The sequence below is a fragment of the Echiichthys vipera genome, assembly GCF_963691815.1.
Source record: "Echiichthys vipera genome assembly, chromosome: 10".
Lineage (NCBI taxonomy): Eukaryota > Metazoa > Chordata > Actinopteri > Perciformes > Trachinidae > Echiichthys > Echiichthys vipera.
Genome location: NC_139835.1, coordinates 24,438,436 through 24,456,643, shown reverse-complemented (window position 1 = coordinate 24,456,643; position 18,208 = coordinate 24,438,436). Strand labels below are relative to the sequence as shown.

Below are 18,208 nucleotides of genomic sequence, written 5' to 3'. Positions count from 1 at the left end.
TTTACGTACACAGCAAGGACGTAAAGCACTGTGCAATGCTTTCAACTGCAAAATAAATATTTGGGTTACATTTCTAGAGTATCAAATATCACTCAGCTGTGTCTACTGTAAGCAGAACAGTGACAAGTGAGCATTTTCCACTGCAGCTTTAATTTGGGATAGATTAACGTCAGAGGAGAAGTAGTCAGTTTGATTATTCTTTGCAGAAAAGAGCAATTATGGTGAAATAGACCAAATGTGGCAATATTGTATGCTGTGTTTAAATAGTGCAAACAAGACCAAGATGAATGCACCACCCGTGTCTCCGAGTGTGTTTGACAGGGCCCGACTGAAGAAGGCTTAGCCTCCCTCATCACTAGCAATCTTCCTCCAGCCTCCTACAAAGCTGAAGTAAACAAAGTCACGTCCTGCTGAGACACAAAGTCTCACAAAAATTACATCCTATTTTGGTGAGAACGCTGCTTAGATTTTAATATTTCTTTGTTAATCATCTTTCACCAATTGCATCCAGATTGCATCAGCGTATTATGACACTTGAGAGTGTTTGAGAGGTAGGGTGAACTCTCCAGCCACACCACAGCTGTCAAACATCTGACCACAGAGCGAGTGTTTCTAGAATCAGGAAGCCACAGCCACGCTAAGCAATTACAGAAAGAGTTTTAATTTTAACTGGGTGTATTACTGTAGATGCTTTACAGAAACCATGAGCCTTTGACTGGTACAGACTTCTTACCTCATGTGACCTGAACAGCTGCTGTTTTGCCCATTAAAATCCAGTAATATGTAGAAATCCAGGGATGTAACACCACCAGAAGGCAAATTACAAGGAAAGTGTTTCCATTTGTGCGCTTATCCAATCCTGGATATATATCACTTGGATGGAGAAGTATGTGAATAAAAATAAAACTATTTTCCCACCTCAGTAATCAGCTTGCATTTAGGATAAACATTGCCCCTTTACTGTTCAAGTACAAGTCTGAATTTACCATGTTACCCAAGTATCACAGTGAGCCTGGTGTCAGTTTACTGATAAACAAACATTGCTTTTTTTTTTTTAATGCAGAATTTATCATGGTTGTAGATCAGCGAACAAAGGATACAGTCACAACTGCACCACACTTTTTAGATGTATCTGATATTACAGTTTAATGTGTAACAAACTCGGCAAGCTTTCTCACTGCATCGTACCATAGAAGCTTCAAAGATTGTTGAAAAATGTTATTTGTGTCTCTGCTTAATTACATTTTCTTGATAACACTTATGTAATTGGGTAAGTACAATTTGGTATCATCTATTGTGGTATTAGTAGTTTTGCTTTAAAAATATTACAAAATTACCATTTGTACTGTGGAACTGTTGTGTGCATGTTTGGGAGGTGCTGAGCATTACGGCCGTAATATCAAGACAACTGGAGTTTATAAACAGATGTTTTGATATAGTTTTGCTGTAAACATGGACCCCTATTTCTTGAATGCATCAAGACTTTTCTCTGATTTTTGATTCTCTGTTAGCCGTGGAAGCATGTGACAAGAACAAAGTTTTCTTCACAAATTCAAGGCAACGCTTAACAAGTAATTGATATACAAGGGGTCATTTTGTGGGAGCAGTATTCCTTTAAGTTAAGGACCTCATTATTTCTTCCACCACAGATCAAAAGGCCAGAAACTGAACAAAGACCATCTGTCATAATCAAATGAATAAAATGCATGAGGATTGGTGTGCATTATCCAGATGCTACATTTTAATGGCAATAAAAGCATCAAGGAAGTTCATAGTGTGAACCACACGCATGTCTCCAAATCCATGTTTGCTCAACAAGTCTGCATACTGTCTCTTTGTCCTTTCTATCCCTTCAGTCTGGGCAAGCATGTTCAGAGATTGCAGAGCAGAGTGGGGTGTCTTTCCGTCCAACATGGTCTCAGCTATGAGCACTGCACATCCTACGGCAAAACAGAAGAGATTGTTGACTTAGACCTTAGTGTACAGGAAAATTATTAAAATCCCCAATAAGACATACAAAACAAGTTAACTGATTTTTTCCCCACTTAATCTTGGTTCACAGATGCTACTACAGACTCACAACAGAAATTTGTCCTTGAATTTGGCAAAGGTTACCTAAAGTATATCACAGGAACTTCAATATAGTGTTGCTTAGGGTGTTGTCATTCACACTTTGATGCAGATCATAGCATCCAGGAGGTTGTCTGTATGTCTGACATGTGCCGTTACGAAACCATGGCTCTTCAAAAGCAGACTGTATTCTGTCATGCTCCTCTGTTTCCCCTCGCTCATGCTGAGGGCCTGGAGCAGCCCACGACTCGGGCCCCCTCTGTTTTCATCCAGGAAGATCTCACTCAGCAGGAGTCCACAGCCTGGCAGCATGGTGGAAGCGCATGATGTGTATGCAAATATACAACTTTAGACAACAACAGTGGTGGTTTTATAATCCCTTATCCCCTTGAATTAATTTGCTTTAGGCCAAGAATAAAGATCAAGAAGGAAAACAAAAATACCATTAAGTTGTTATTTTGGCTTTGAAAATATGTAGTAATGAAAAAGTGATTTTACCTGGTGTGCAGGCATCTGCTATTTTACTCAGTAGAATATGCACTCTCTCATCAGACCAGTCATGGAGAATTCTCATCAGGATGTACAAGTCTGCTTTGGGCAGCTCATCTTTAAAGAAGTCTCCTGTACAGAGCCATGAGTTATGGTAACATAGTGAGAGAGTTGATACTTTGATACCTTTTTTTTCATCGAACATCATCAGTCAAGACTGTATTCTGATGCAGATACACAAACTGACCTGCTACAAATGAGACCCTGTTGTCTGCGTGCAGAGGATGGAAATGCTCACTCATCTCAACAACAGCTGGCAAGTCAAACACTGTCACAGACAACCCGGGATGGGCTTTAGTAAACTCATAGGCCATGGCACCAGTGCATCCTAAGAACACAAAACAAAAAGATGATATGTAAAAGAATGATTTATTACTATACAGGGACACAATTTAAATACTTCACATTCTCTCCATACCCCCAAGGTCGCAGGCAGTTTTAAAACTGGAGAGGTCAAAGGCTGTTGCTACAGCTTTTCCTGTAACATTAGCAATGCTGTCCATGGCATTCATGAATCTCAGTTTGACTTCTTGACTGTTGTAGAAAGTATCCTTTAAACAGAAACAAATGACATACAGGAACAAATAAATAGCATCTGTAAAATATTTTAACCCCCCCACCCCTACATTTTATCTATCTGAAGTCTGAACTTGGAGATAATCACCTGAAACACATCCTTGGATGTCTTGCCAAAAGCCTTCTCTCTCTGGTTGGTTCCCTCCCGCACAGCACTCTCAAGGTGGGAGAAGAGAGGCCACACTGTGTCATTGCAATGGAGGATGTAGCCCCGCAGCGATAGAGGAGCGTCTGACAGCAAAAAACATGTGGCCAGATCTGTGTTGCTGTACAGTGGCTTCTGGCATGCTGCAAGGCACCAAAAACATGTGAGAGGTTCATTTTAAGTTAAGTATTACATGCTTTCCCTTTAAGTGATCACCATGTAATGATAAACACAGATGAGTGCCGACTTACTTCTCTCTTTGCTCTTCAACAGTCCCAGAGACACACAGGCTTCTAGCAGGCATTCAGTTCCCTTCAAGGAGGATTTGATCTCCTGGGCCACCTGTGCTGCATCCAGCCCTGGCCTGCGTTGTAGCAGGTCAAACACACACATCTTGGATGCGGTAAATAGCGCCTGGAACATTTTGGGAAATGAGAAGCAGTGCAATTTTATTAATGTAAATTTGATTTTAGACTGATGCTTGAAGATTGAAATTGATAAAAAAAAAATTGTCCCTCCCGTAAAACTACAACTAGTTTCCTTTTTACACTTCCTTTTGGTGCAGATTAAACAAACAAGTTACATCGTGTTAATCAGTAAGCTTTAGAGAAGCTGGTAGCTGTGAGTTATGGGAGCAGTTTTTTCACTGCGCTCCCAATCTACATGCCTGCTGGGCTAACATCCAGGCATTTAATGTACATACTGCACATGAAAGTGGAAGCTTGTAATCCAACGCCCAAGACAGCATATAAATGTATTTCCCAGAATGTCAGACTAACAATCATTAAAAGCTAGATTTCACCTTGAAATAAACATCACATTGAGCTTTAACAATGTAGTAATACACATTTTATCTCGTATTACCTTTGAGGCTTTAAATCCATCCATCAGATCAATGATTCGCTGCAAGTCTTCTTTTTTCGCTCCACTGTCCTCATGATCAATCATCTGCCCTCTGCTGGTGGTCACTGGTAATGTTGTATTTCCGGAGTCTACTTCACTTTCACTGCCTTTCTTTTTCACCTAAAAAAAGGGGATATATTTACTTTTTTTTTTTAAATAATAAAATTAAGGTGACAGGTTGTGCTCATAGAGTGAGAGAAGCTAACCTTATGGACGGGACTGTCTGAAGAGCTGTTCTGGCTACGGTGTTTATGATTGGCAGACGGGCTGTTCTGTTTGGGGCTGGACGAGGGGTTGTGTTTGGCCGAAGAGCTGGGGCTGGGGCTGGTCTTAGTTGGGGTCTCAGAGAGTATCAAGGTCGTGTGAGTGCTGTTGTGGCTCACCCCGTCAGATGCACTTTCTTGGTCCGAGGAGGAAGTAGGGAGGTTGTAAATAAGGTCCAGCCGTTTGCAGAAGTGGTTAAGGGGGAAACCCACAACATTGAGGAAGTCACCGTGGACGTACTCCACCAGCATCCCGCCGAGAGCCTGAATACCGTAGCCTCCGGCCTTGTCCCTGACACACACACAGACACGTCACTTAGGCAGTAACATATACACTCATAGATTACTACAAAAACATTTGCACACATACGCAAAAGGGGCTGGTTATGCAACGATACATCTTCTTTGTCTACTTCAAATGCAGAACAAATCAAATAACACCCTCGCTGAACCATGTCACAATTTGTTGTTTTTTTTGCGCACACACACACGCACAGAGTCAAATAGGACAAGGCAAACACAGCTAGAACACAACTCAGGCCTCAAAGTCCAAAAGGCAACAGGTTCAGGGAGCTCATACCCCCATTACTGACCTCAACTGGATGAATGTTTGGTTACTACACCAAGAGAAATCAATAGCTAACTCAGAAAATGTTCACATTTAAGAAGCTGGAATAAGAGAATGTTTACATTTTTTAAAGTGATTAATCGACTATCAAACTAGTTGGACCTTAATTTAATAGCTGACAACTCACTCTCTAGTTCATACTCACATGGGCTCACCACTATTGATGTACTCCCACAGCATATTTTCTGAGAGTTCAGCAAACTTCACCTTTGTTTCTTCATAGAAGTCAATCAGCTGGTAATCCACTTCATCGTCTGGGGGGTAGGGAGAGTTAGAAAGGAAATCCACTACTGAAGCCCGCTACTGAAAACACTACATTTAAAGTGTTTACACATTTACAAGTAACAAGTTGGTTTCATTAAATGTTTACAGAATTACTGTAAGTCTAACCAGTTGTGACTCACTTTCTTTCTCATGGCAGACGACAATAGCTACACCAGTGAAGACACTGTGCTCTTTACCACTCAAGCTAAAAGAGAAAAATAGAGAAGAGATGTAAAAAAAAATATATGTAAAAGATCCTGCCTAATGTGAACTCAGAAACAATGTTATGTGACACTTACCTAGACAGCATCCTGTAAGCATCATCTTTGTCCACTGGCTTCTCCAAAATCATGCCATCTACAGTCTGTGGAAATGAAAAACATTGGATGAAGTTAACACAAAAACATACAATATACGTATATTGCATTTGTTAGCATATAAAATACTGAAATGCTTTTTTCTTTACCACAATAGTGTCTGCTCCGATTACTATGTCTGGAGTCTTCAGGTGTTTCTAAAGCAAATGCATATACAATATGTTATCAATACGTAATTCAACAGGATATTTTATTCTGTCATTCAAAAAGGATCTTAACTCACAAAGGGCATCCTCCTGGCCACCTCCAGGGCCTTCTGTTTGGCTGTCTCAACGGCATACTCATGAGGTGCTTTGAAAAGTCCCTTGTCGAGAGTTTCTTTGAACCAGGATGGTACCACCTCAAACCGTAAACCCTGAAATGTAGGAGAGAAAGAAATGAAGGATACAATTTTACACCAATCCACATCAGATTTCAATATTTGAATATTCATTTTACATATAAAGAACTGTGACTAAGTTCCTAAATTACCCTGAACACATCTTCAAAATTCGAGACACATCAATTCAGATATATCTCTGTTAAGCTAAATAGGTCTTTATATCGGTCTAGTGATAAATAAAAAACCCTTTATCATTCCGTTCATTATCATTGACTGAGTAATCATAAGATAAGAGACAGTAGGAGATGAGATTTCCTCAGTCATTTATGGTTCTTATAGCCCTTAAACATATACTGATTGGATCATGAAAGATTTACAAGATATTCATTCATTTAATTCATTCATTCATTCATCCATCCATCCATCTTCAACCGCTTGTCCCTGTCGGGGTCGCTGGGGCTGGAGCTGACATCAGGCATGAGGCGGGGATCACCCTGGATAGGACGCCAGTCTATCGCAGAGACGAACATAGACAGACAACCATTCACACCTAGGGGCAATTTAGAGTCATCAATTAACCTTACACGTGCATGTCTTTGGACTGTGGGAGGAAACCGGAGAACCCGAAGAAAACCCACGCAGACACGGGGAGAACATGCAAACTCCACACAGAAAGGCCCAAGTCGGGATGTGAACCTGTAACCTTCTCGCTGTGAGGCGAAAGTGCTAACCAACAAGACAGAAACACCTAAATGTCTTTGATTTGTTACTATTTTATGAATAAAATCTGTAATTTTGACTGAAGTAGTTTTTAAATGATGCAAACATTCCCATGACAACCTGCCACAAATTGTTGTGTTAAGTCCAGTTTTTGGTTCTAAAAAGTGCAGCCATGGACCACAAAAGAGAAACCTAGCTCCAGCTCCAGCTCAATTCAATATGTAACAATTTATATGTTCACAATCAAACAATGTGCAGTTGTTGTGATATATAAACGTGTACACTTTCGGTGAGCCAAAGAGCCAGAGGCCAACATACCGCGTTGCTGAGGATCTCCAGTCTCCTGGGAGAAGCACTCGCCAGCACAACCAGTTTCCCAGCGAGTTTGGAAATGACAGGGTTCAGCACCATGGTGGCCTCTTGTCTAAGTGCCCCTAACGTGATGAACAGAGTTAAACATTACAAACGTGGCCTAGGTTACGTAAAAGACTCATCAATAAGTGGTCAGATGACTGCAGCTGTAAAGTTATGCAGTAATCTTAAGGACAGGTCTCAAGGGTTAGCTGCTTTCCTCTGTTATAACTCATTTTAAGCGTTGATCGCCATTTTTTGTTTATTGTTTATGTAGATTATATTTTTTATTCTTTCTTAATTTCCCTTTTTTTTCGCTCTACTTTATTTAGTTATATGGTTTTTTTTTGTTATTTACTCATGTATTTTAAATTCTGAATGGATTTATATTTTGGATATTAAAATGTATCAAAAAGCAAGTCATTTTTTGATTACGTTAAGTAAATATGCAAGAAATTACAATATATTTTTGATAGTAATATATGAGAAATAAATTGTATTTTATAAGATACTTGGCAAGTTAAGTTAAAAAAATGTGGTTGAGTTTAGAAAAAAAAAAAAAGTAATTAAAAAAAATAATAACTGTATGGCAGAGGAAGATATTAAGTAACTAATAATGCATCAGGGAGAAAGGGTGGGATTTAATAAGGGTATACTTCTTCCCACTCAGACATGTTAAAAATAAATAAAAAAAAGTATTTGTTATTCATGTATCTCCATGCTTTTTAATCGTGTCATATCATTATTTTCTGTATGTCCTATTCCGTTTTCTTTTTTTACATGTTGGAAATACATTTTTCTCATACAAATATAGGCCGAATAAAATATTGCTTTCAAAAAAGACAATATGTTACTTTAAAAAAGCCATTTAAATAAAGTTACTGCTTTTCCAAACAATGTTACGGGTTTATTGTGCCGACATGGAAATGTGGCTTCTCTGAAAGCAGCCCGATATAATCACACTTCGTTAAATAATGCACAGTTTGAAGCATATATGCCATAACGTAGCAGTATTAAGTCAGTATTCATTTGATATTCAGAATAAAAATGATTATTATTATACATTTAAACTATTTCATTGAATTATGTCAAACCACTTGTGCAACATGAAGACTAATATTCCTCATGTGTCACAAACACGTTTTTGAATGGTATGTTTTTAATGATTTTTTTACAAAACTTAAATCTATTATGCTTCCTTATCCTTTGACCTGGAGACGTCAAACCACGTGCGCTACGTAAAGACTAATATTCTTCATGTGTCACAAGGTTTGTTTAGGAATAATATGTCTTTTATGATTTTTAATGATTTTTTACTAAACTTAAATCTATTATGCTTCCTTATCTTTTGACTTGTGCAACGTAAAATCAATTAAAATCGACGTAAAATCATTAAAAAACATTATACTCAAAAACAAGCCTTGTGATACATGAAACATATTGGTCTTTATGTTGCACAAGTGGTTTGACATCTCCAGGTCAAAAGACAAGGAAGCGTAGTAGATTTAGGTTTTGTAAAAAATCATAAAGAATCTTAAAAAAATCATAAAAAATATATTATTCAAAAACAAGCCTGGTGATACATGAAGCATATTAGCATTTACGTTGCACATATGGTTTGTTATGATTCAATGAAAAGGTCTAAATGCATAATAGTTTTTAATTGTGAATATCAAATGACTGTTGAACATCAAACTTAGACTTAATGCAGGTACATAACTTTAGTTCACGACCCTGCAGCTATGTTAACGTTAGCCGGTAGCTAAGTTAGTGCGTTAACTTCCGGTATTGTTTGGTTATCAAACCAAAAAAGTGACACGGTGAAATAAACAGTCATTATAAACCACATTTGAGAGTCTGAGAGTTACGTTAAAGTAGATGTTGAGCATATCTCTTACCTGCTCCGGTCAGAAACTGACAGAGGTAGCCGCTTCAAGAGCTTGCTACATGAAACGCTACGATCACCAACGTCACGACGCAAATTGTACGTGATGACGTGTAAGAACGTGGGCGGATCCAGTATGCAAGTGCCATAACAAAGAGGTTACAATCATAGACATAAAGAGTAGACGCCTCATCGAACGTTGGGCCTATTGGCGCTGACGAGCGGTGGAGCCGCCATCTTGGCCCGGTCGCCCGCTCCACTCAGTGTAAGGACAGGACACGGTTCAGCGTATTTTAATATTCACAGTGGGATTAACAGTAATAGAATATTCTGATATATGATATATGTGATGTATGATAGGTGTTTTACAAACACTATAAATATAAACGCAACAAGATAAATCATTTATAGAGTATTAATAGGCTATATTTCATACATGAATACATAAATCTCTCTCTCACTCACTCTCTCTCTTTCTCTCTCTCTCTCACACACACAAACACACGCACGCACACACACACACACACACACACACACACACACAAACACACGCACGCACACACACACACACACACACACACTCAGAGAAAATTAAAATACATATAAATCAAGAGTATCAATACAATTAGGTCAGAGAGAGAGAGATGACATTTTGGACACATCTAAATACAAGTCAAACAGACACACTTTCATTTAAAGCACTAAAAAACAAAAACAAGAGCCGAACCCTATATGTTTATAAATATTCAGAAATTATCCATGCTCTGCCAGTCGAATAGTCGTGGTAGTGGAGAGGAGAGGGAGGGTCCACATTTGAGCGAGTGTGTGTGGTATAAAAATATATATAAAATTTTGTTAAATCGATCATTTTCACACTGTTTTGTTCTTGCACAGTTACCAATGAGAGTGTAGCTCTAATTGGTAAAGACAGTGATGTTGGAGGAGTACTTTGTATAGTATCTAAAATGACTGTGTCCTTTGTTTTTAGGCAAGGTCTAATTATGTGAATGTCTTCTTTATTACATATTTTAATGATGTAGTAATTGTATTTAATGTGCAAACAAAAACACGGGGCATAGTTCAGTAATATCCATTTTAAATTATACAAACCATTTAAGATTTTTCCTTAGTTAAATAAATGTATGATTTTTTCTTTTCAGACTGTTTCAACTTCTGTGGTACAACTGAACTAAAAAAGCCTGGACTCATCAGCTCTGGTTTACAAACATGTGACGTTCGTCCTGCTTTAAGTGGAGATGTGGAGAACCAAGTCAAAATGTGTTTAACATTTAGTTCAGCTGTGAGAATATCGGGCACAGAGTGGAAATACATGTTCACGCCTGCCTCGTAAATCTCTAATTCATTCTTTATAATAAACCCCACATCATGTTGCTCCTGTTTGATGAAACAGTTTAACAGCAAAGGATATTGGTCAGATTCTGTCACTTCTCCTTTGATAGTCTAAACTTTAAAAAAAAAAGTGACATGACATGAAAAATTATCTCATAATTCATCTCAAAGTCATGTTCAATATTTAAAAAAAACAAAACTGAGAATATCTGAGGTGACCTGAGATGAACTGTCTCTGAAGTGTCTTCCTCTCATGAAACCACAGCACATCCTCCGCTGACCTACTGCTGGAAATGTGCAACCATTTACACTGGACCACATGTACGACAACCCCTCTCCTCCCTGCTTCTCCTTTCATATCTACACAGGCATGCACACACACACACATCTGGCCGGGGGTAAATTAACTAACATTCCCACAGAGGCTAATCTCCACGCCTCTACTGTGAGAAGATAATAATATAATAAGGGACAGCAGCTCCTCTGGCAGCTAAATATGTATCTACCTGCCACAGCCTGAGGGACTCACTATAACATTCAAAAATGCATGGATTTATGTATAATTGTTTAAAATTGTACTGTACCGTACTGATTATGAATTGTAATATTGTAATATTAGATTAGAGCAGGAATACGCTGCACAGTGCTCTGGCATCTTGTTCCTTCTGCTGCTCAACTCAGAGGCTCAACGAGTCACTCATAGAACTGATCTGGGAGAAGGACCGATCCAAGATGGCGGCCGCATTTCTCGCGGCCCAACGTTCGATGCGGCATCTACTCTTTATATGTCTATGGTTACAATGCTATAAACAGATTATTATAACCTCTCTGGTGCCTAGACTAGAACCAGAGTACTTTCCCCATTAAGAAATAGAAGTAGTAAGTAAGTAAATACAATTAAATAAATAAATAAATAAGAAAAATACCAAAATTTGATTATCTTCATTAAATCAGATTCTCATAAAAGAAAATCAAGTAGGCTTTACATTTTTCTTCTTTGATTAATAAATCCTAAATATTTATTGTCCTCCCAACCCTATTCCCAGAGTCTCTTCCTTAACCTTTCCTTGTTCACTTCATACTTCTGACAACGGCAGATACCTCTCCTAAGTTCCCATGTGATGCCCTATAAAGTGCATTGTACTGTTCAACACTGTATGCCCTAATCTCACTCTTGTTATGACTACTTGCTCTCCGCAGTTCCTTCCCTTTTATTTCCATTCCTCCCACATTTGACATTTTTTTGTATAGTACTACTACTACTGGGTGACATGGTGTGGTGGTGGTTAGCACTGTCGCCTCACAGCGAGAGGGTTCCCGGTTTGAATCCCAGCTGGGGCCCTTTCTGTGTGGAGTTTGTATGTTCTCCCCGTGTCTGCGTGGGTTTTCTCCGGGTTCTCCGGTTTCCTCCTAGAGTCCAGAGACATGCACATGTTAGGTTCATTGATGACTCTAAGCGTTGCCCATAGGTGTGAATGGTTGTCTGTCTCTGTGTGTCTCTATGTGCCCTGCGTTAGACTGGCTTCCTGTCCAGGGTGTACCCCGCCTCATGCCCGATGTCAGCTGGGATCGGCTCCAGCCCCTCCGCGACTCTGACAGAGACAAGCGGTTGAAGATGAATGAATGAATGAACTACTACTACTACTTCCATAAATAATAATAACACTAAAAATAATAATGCATTTATTTTGTAAAGGGAGAAAACAAAAAACATAAAATAAAAGAATAGGAGGAACTTTAAACTAGTAAAAGGTGAAAGGGGTCAATGATACAAATCCATAAACGCAGTACAAAAATACAGATATTTACAGAGACATGTACAGAGATAATGTTTCAAATGATATTACAGTCAGTCAGAGAACTCTTATATGATACAAAGATTAAATTCACATTTCATTTTGCACGTTTGCATGCTCATTTTTTGTAATCAAAAATAATTATTTTGATGCTTGTAGCTGAAATTAAAATACACATACAATAAATGTTTTTACAAAGTAGGGTAATGCAAGAAAAACAATTCAGTTAGCAAAAAGACTGCTGTCCAAGTTCATTTTAAATTTATTTTGACAGAACCGATAAGAGCTTGAAACAATCAACCTTTAACACCCTTTCTTCCTCTTACTTCCTTTGTCTCAAGCCTCTCTTTCTCTCACAAACTGTCTATGCTGTGGTGTGCTGTCGCATCGAAGACACCTTGCTGTGTTCTCTCTCTGGACCCTCGAAATTGCAATGTGTCGAGAACAAACTCTCTTTATGCTCCATCCTCATTGAGTCCGCACTACTCAGGCTGTGCAGATTCATTATCTTTCTCAGCTTTTGTCTGAAATCCTTGGAAGCAAAGTAATAAATAAAGGGGTCGAGACAGCTGTTAAGGCAGCTGAAACAGAGAGACAGTTTGTAAGCCATGTAGAGAGACTGATCGTAGAAGATTCTCAGAATACTGTGAGCCAACAGGAGGATGTTGTTGGGGGCAAAGCAGAAGATGAAGACCAGGAGAACCATTACAGCAAGACGTATCGCTCTCTTTTTCTGGGCTGTCTTGGAGTCTCTGGACAGTTTGCATATGACACTGACATAGCAGAATGTCGTGACACATAAGGGGAAGAGGAAGAGGATGAACACCATGCCCATGACAAAGGTCGCCCAGGCAGCCTTGGATGGGAGCATGTCTTTCTTCAGCACGTCAAAGCATGTGGTAATACCGAGTTCAGGAATATCAAAGGTCAGGTCTGTGGTCATCAGTGGATACAGCACGCTTAGAACCAAACCCCACATGAGGAGGCAGCTGATGACAGCGATGGACTTCCTCTTCATCTGCCTGAACAGCATGGGCCTGACAATGCCCAGGTAGCGGTCAATTCCGATGGCCATCATGGTCAGGACGGAACAGTACATATTGGTGTAGAAGACAAGGGTCATGACACTGTAGGTGGACACATTAACAAAGAGTGTTAGTTAATCACTGGCTAAAGCAAAATGAAAGATCAGAAGATCAATAGGCCTACCACTCTCCAATTTGTCTGTTCAGTATAAAGCTAAAGCCAGCAGCTCGGTAGCTTAGCTTAGCATAGCTTAGCAGAACAACTGTAAACAGGAGGGAAAACCTAGTCTGTCTCTGTCCAAAGGTAATAAGCCAGCCCCTCTAGAGCTCCCTAATTAACACTTTATGCCTAATTTGTTTATTCAGTGCAAGAACCGAAGTGTAAAAATAACAAGTTGTGGTTTTAGAGCCTTCACCACTGTGAAACCACCAGGAAATCTGCACACTGCACATAGCCAAAATAAAATCTGACCAATAACCCATACAAAAATAGTGAGCTTTAAGAGGTGTGGGTAGGCAACTTTTGTTACAATTGTACAGTGCCAGGCCAACAGTCTTTATGCGAAGCTAACCGGCTGCATGCTGTAGCTTCACACTGTACAAACACTTATTTATTTTCTTCTTGCCAAGATATAGGCTGAGATGAATGGATCAATACAAGGCTACTCCCATATTTGTATTTCTCAAAATGTCAAATTACTCAAATTTGTGGAGTGTGGGTGTACTAGCCTCATCCTGATCTCACAAGCTCTATTGTATTTTACTCACAGACCAGTCTGGAAACGTGCAACGGAGAAAATTTGGAGAAGTTTGCCAAGCGACTGAACCAATCAGTGTTGGTTTTAGGGCGGATTTAAGTGTGAAGAAACAAGAAGTGACTGTTCATTGTAAACAAGATGGCGGCTTCTCGCTATTGCTTTTTTCTCTTGGATCCTTCTGTTCGGATATGGACCGTGCACCTGAAATTGTGCCCTTTATCGCAAAATCCTTGTTACACAAACGTCAAATATCCTTTACCGACATCTTGTTTACTTTCTGAGCTTTGCCCCGACGCTGCTAGTACTGTATGTCATACGATTTGTTGATCTGATTGGTTGATTTGGCCCATATGCTGGTAATAGACAGATGGTTTATCCAATCAGCAACCAGTATTTTCACCCCTTCCCAAAAGATCTCCAAACAAGAGTTCCCAGATGGTTATGCTGAGCAAATGCGAATCAATCCATCTGGCAGAGTCAGGTTATGAGTGTACACGAGTTGTAAAAAATAAATAATGTGTGAAAATAATGTTTGCCCTGACAAACATAAGGTAAACAAAACAAGTTGAAAACCGAAACATTTCTGTTCAAGACGTCACATTCTTAGTTAGTCCCACACTAATAGTGTCCTGCAATTTAAATGTAATACCTGCACATCTTGTGTCCCAGGGTCCAGTGGTATCCTTGGAGCTGGTAGGCGATCTGAAAGGGCAAGGCAATGCCAACAGCCAAGTCGGTGAGGGTGAGATGAATCATGAAGATGATGGAGGGAGTCTTGGGGGAGGTACGGAAGATGAGGAGCCACATGGAAAGGCCGTTTCCTATCAGGCTTATGGCAGTGATGAACATATACATGACAGAGATGCCAATACTGTTGCTGAAATTCAAAAAAAGGGACCGGGTGGCATTGTCTGGCTTGTAGGTACTGGAATTTCCCGTCATGACTGGGTGGTAATGGCTTCTCATCACCTGTGTACAGGGGTTTAACAAAGGCTTGTGAAACATCTTAATTCATATCATGTCATTGTTTTGTAATATTCAAATTAAAAAGCATGAAACGTCAGAAAAGAAAAGCTACACTAGACCTTATCTAGAGGGATGCCAGCTACTGATTGCAATATTTCCTCTTAAACAGACCGATGTAAAAAGGTGTTAAAACAGACACAGCAGCATACTCCGTGCTGTCTGTGTTGTTGTTTGCGTGCAAGAAGCACATGTGCTGGGTGGAGTTTTCACACAGGAAAAGGACACGCTTGATTTGTGGTGAAAAGTGCCAACTGTCGCTCCGGGTACCTCGTGTAAAATCGACACATGAAGATGTTTGGGGATGCAGACTCACAACTGCCAACTGCCAATAACCATATTATAAACGGCTTAAAATGTGTGTTGAAGCAAAACTGAATGGTATTTTTGTGACGAGGAAGTCAACACTGTAAGGAATGCAAACACTTTCTTTGACACTTGGTGCAAATGTTGGTGGGGACAATTACCACAGACCAAATGATGATGAAATACCACACATCACTGAGCCATGGTAATCTGTACTGAAAGCTATACAATGGGAAGTACCCATTACTACAACAGAAACAGAAAACACATTATATTGCAATAATGACAATTAGGAAACTAAGACTTTTCTGGTTAAAGGCAATTGTGGGTTGTTTTTTTTAAATAAAAAAGATAAAAGAGTAATGAATAAAATACAATAAGTTTGTTCATTTGATCTATTTCACCTTCTTTCTCCCTGGACTTTTACCTGATGCATATTTATGCTATGACATTTTTACATTCATACCATACTTAAGTGAGTGTATCCTGTATATCACATGCTACTGTATATTAATGTTGTACCTTGGATCTAACTTTTGGGATTTCTACACCTTTTCCAAAGTCAAATTAAAGCACCTTTCAAGCTTTTCCACCACATTACAGCTGTTTATTATATACAGTGCATATTCAGATTATTGTTCTACATCAAGTTAAATTAGATATAATTGTGCTATAAACTACCTTAATTATGTTTTGTGACAGCATAGAAGGGTGAGACACATTAAACGTGTCACCTGTTTGTAAGTAGGCTAGTTGTCGTATCCTATCTAACCTACATTTCGAACAGTTTCAAGCACTACATCAACTGTGAGAACCCTGTAAATCCTAGACAACTAAATATTGTCCAAAAATTAAAAAAAATAAATAGCATATTGTGAAGATCTTTCTCTTTCTCTTTTACTTTATGATATCAAGTCAATGGGCACATGTAAAAACAACACATTCTGAACAAATAGCTTTTGCTGTTACGTTAAAGGTAGACATAGCAGTATAGCAAGTATTGAGAAACTGACACGTGGACTAGTTTAAACCCATGTCTAGTCAATATCTGAAATGAAAAAAAGATAAAAACTATTTATAAGGCGAGCACTTCTGATCTGATAAATCTCAGTCGGAGTCAGTTGAACACTCACCTATGAACAGGGAGGCAGGCGAGAAAAGAGGCAGGTAGGCATACGAGTTGGTTACAGTTGAGCGTACAGATATTGTGGCTGCTGAGGAAATGAGATTTGAACGTGTTACAGTTCCAGAGAGAAAGAGAGGAAATGGATCATGTGACGAGCTTTATTCTACCAACTGTAGCAACAGCCAAACATCACCGTCAGTCTGGGAAATGACATGTCTAAAACTCCCTAATGCTTATGTGGAACACGTACATTTAGTCATCATGATTATCTACACAATTGCCCTTTTCATCAACCTGTGGTTCATGAATAATCCCTACAATCTCTACAACTATACCTGTTAATGTGGAAGAGTAAGGGGCGTAAAGGGAACCTGAATGGAAACGCAATTACACCTCAGTACTATTGAATGTCTTGGGAGTTGATGGCGTGTCAAAGGGTGTTACTTTCACTTCTACTCATTATCAGTCATATCGCTGCTGTGATTGAAATGGGAAGAAACAATCAGTGAGATGTGACATAGATAACGCCTATGACATATATGCAAATGTTCAAGAAGAAAAACCCTACATTTGGGTTGAGTCGGATCACAAAGGATAAAGACTTGTTTTGAGGTGAAATGAGAAGAGATTTCAACGCTTTGCTCACGAGATTCACGGGATGTGTTCTTATGCTGCTGGCTTCCTGTTGATTACGGTAGTTCTGCTTTATCTGCGCCACACTGCCACAGACACTTCCAGTGAGATTACTAAGATTATTGAAATACATAAGCATTGCATAAAAAATGTTATCATCACCCACAACAGGTAAAAAAACAAAATGTATGTGCACTTGCCTTCATTCTGTTTTCAACATGTAGAGAAAAGAAAGTTCGGATAAACTGCCTTGAGTGTCATTATTTACACACCTCGGCGAGCATAAAACCACTAATAAGATACCACTATTCATATGTGTTCACACATCGCTAACTATAATTGACTCATATCTTCCATGTCAGTGTGTACTATGGGCAGTGCTGCAGACAAATGTTGCCTCACCCAAACTGTCAGAGAACACCACAATGACTGAAACACTGATTACATCTCTTATAACGGTACAAGAGCTTTATTTCCCCAAAACTTCAAAGAAAAAAGCTTTATGATACAAGAGGTATGGTAGACAAACGTTAGGTTGTGTGCAAAAATAATATAAGGCATGTTAAACATACACATTACTTTATCAATATTTGTGGCATTTAGTTGACATGATTAATAGAAAATCATGCACACAGCATAGAAAACTAATTGTTTCCATTTATGTGGTCATACTTTTCAACTTTACATTTTATTCGTAGGAAACGCTTTATAGAAATGTAGAGTGTTCTTCCTGGCTTATGGATGATCATGTACAAAGCTTATCCCTGTTGGATGACACCTTAGAATAAGAGGGATAAAGTGTAATAAGACACATTAAAAACTAGGATTAAATGGTAAAACGTTGTCCTCTTTATCAACAACTCCCATCCCCTCTCATTGGCTCAGGTTTACACACAAAAATACACACAGGACTTCATCTGTGAAGTTTTCTACATCCATTGCTTGTTCTACTCACATTATATGTAATTTGAGTCTATAGGATTATTAAAAACATCCAGGTTCAGCTGTGTCTACAAAGGCTTGGGAACAAGAGCTGTAGCTGAGGATGGTTTCACCAGAAAATTGTTGATGGACACCACAGTTGAGCTGCCTCTTACAGGAACACACTTCAAGAAACAGACGGTTATGGTTACAGTTA

The 18,208-nt window shown here is 39.0% G+C and overlaps 2 protein-coding genes across 3 annotated transcripts; both read right to left on the bottom strand.

Moving 5' to 3' along the window:
- Positions 1 to 935: 935 nt before the first annotated feature.
- On the bottom strand, positions 936 to 9,127 carry asmtl (acetylserotonin O-methyltransferase-like). Of its 2 annotated transcripts, XM_083921597.1 has the most exons (16): positions 9,067 to 9,127; positions 7,136 to 7,251; positions 5,999 to 6,130; positions 5,865 to 5,912; positions 5,698 to 5,762; positions 5,539 to 5,603; positions 5,280 to 5,388; positions 4,450 to 4,798; positions 4,205 to 4,363; positions 3,592 to 3,754; positions 3,284 to 3,483; positions 3,038 to 3,170; positions 2,807 to 2,947; positions 2,569 to 2,691; positions 2,116 to 2,372; positions 1,806 to 1,940 (listed from the first exon to the last, which is right to left on the bottom strand). In XM_083921597.1, the coding sequence occupies exons 2-15, from the start codon at positions 7,226 to 7,228 to the stop codon at positions 2,167 to 2,169; spliced, it is 1,986 nt and encodes a 661-aa protein (XP_083777723.1). In that variant the 5' UTR covers positions 7,229 to 7,251; positions 9,067 to 9,127; the 3' UTR covers positions 1,806 to 1,940; positions 2,116 to 2,166. The 2 variants fall into 2 exon arrangements, with proteins under 2 accessions (XP_083777724.1, XP_083777723.1); XM_083921598.1 differs by lacking the exon at positions 2,116 to 2,372 and having other exon boundaries at positions 936 to 1,940.
- A 3,040-nt stretch (positions 9,128 to 12,167) lies between these two features.
- p2ry8 (P2Y receptor family member 8) lies at positions 12,168 to 16,515 on the bottom strand. The gene is made up of 3 exons (XM_083921604.1): positions 16,445 to 16,515; positions 14,632 to 14,951; positions 12,168 to 13,326 (listed from the first exon to the last, which is right to left on the bottom strand). The coding sequence occupies exons 2-3, from the start codon at positions 14,946 to 14,948 to the stop codon at positions 12,564 to 12,566; spliced, it is 1,080 nt and encodes a 359-aa protein (XP_083777730.1). The 5' UTR covers positions 14,949 to 14,951; positions 16,445 to 16,515; the 3' UTR covers positions 12,168 to 12,563.
- Between the last annotated feature and the right edge of the window lie 1,693 nt (positions 16,516 to 18,208).

What these genes read in the sequence shown, in the direction of transcription:
- asmtl (XM_083921598.1), bottom strand. Translation starts at nt 7,228, where the DNA reads ATGGTGCTGAACCCTGTCATTTCCAAACTCGCTGGGAAACTGGTTGTG. An exon ending in TGGCCAGGAGGATGCCCTTT is followed by an intron (nt 5,913 to 5,998) that starts GTGAGTTAAGAT and finishes CATTTGCTTTAG; the next exon opens with AAACACCTGAAGACTCCAGA. An exon ending in TCGGAGCAGACACTATTGTG is followed by an intron (nt 5,763 to 5,864) that starts GTAAAGAAAAAA and finishes TCATTTCCACAG; the next exon opens with ACTGTAGATGGCATGATTTT.
- p2ry8 (XM_083921604.1), bottom strand. Translation starts at nt 14,948, where the DNA reads ATGAGAAGCCATTACCACCCAGTCATGACGGGAAATTCCAGTACCTAC. An exon ending in CTGGGACACAAGATGTGCAG is followed by an intron (nt 13,327 to 14,631) that starts GTATTACATTTA and finishes GTCCACCTACAG; the next exon opens with TGTCATGACCCTTGTCTTCT.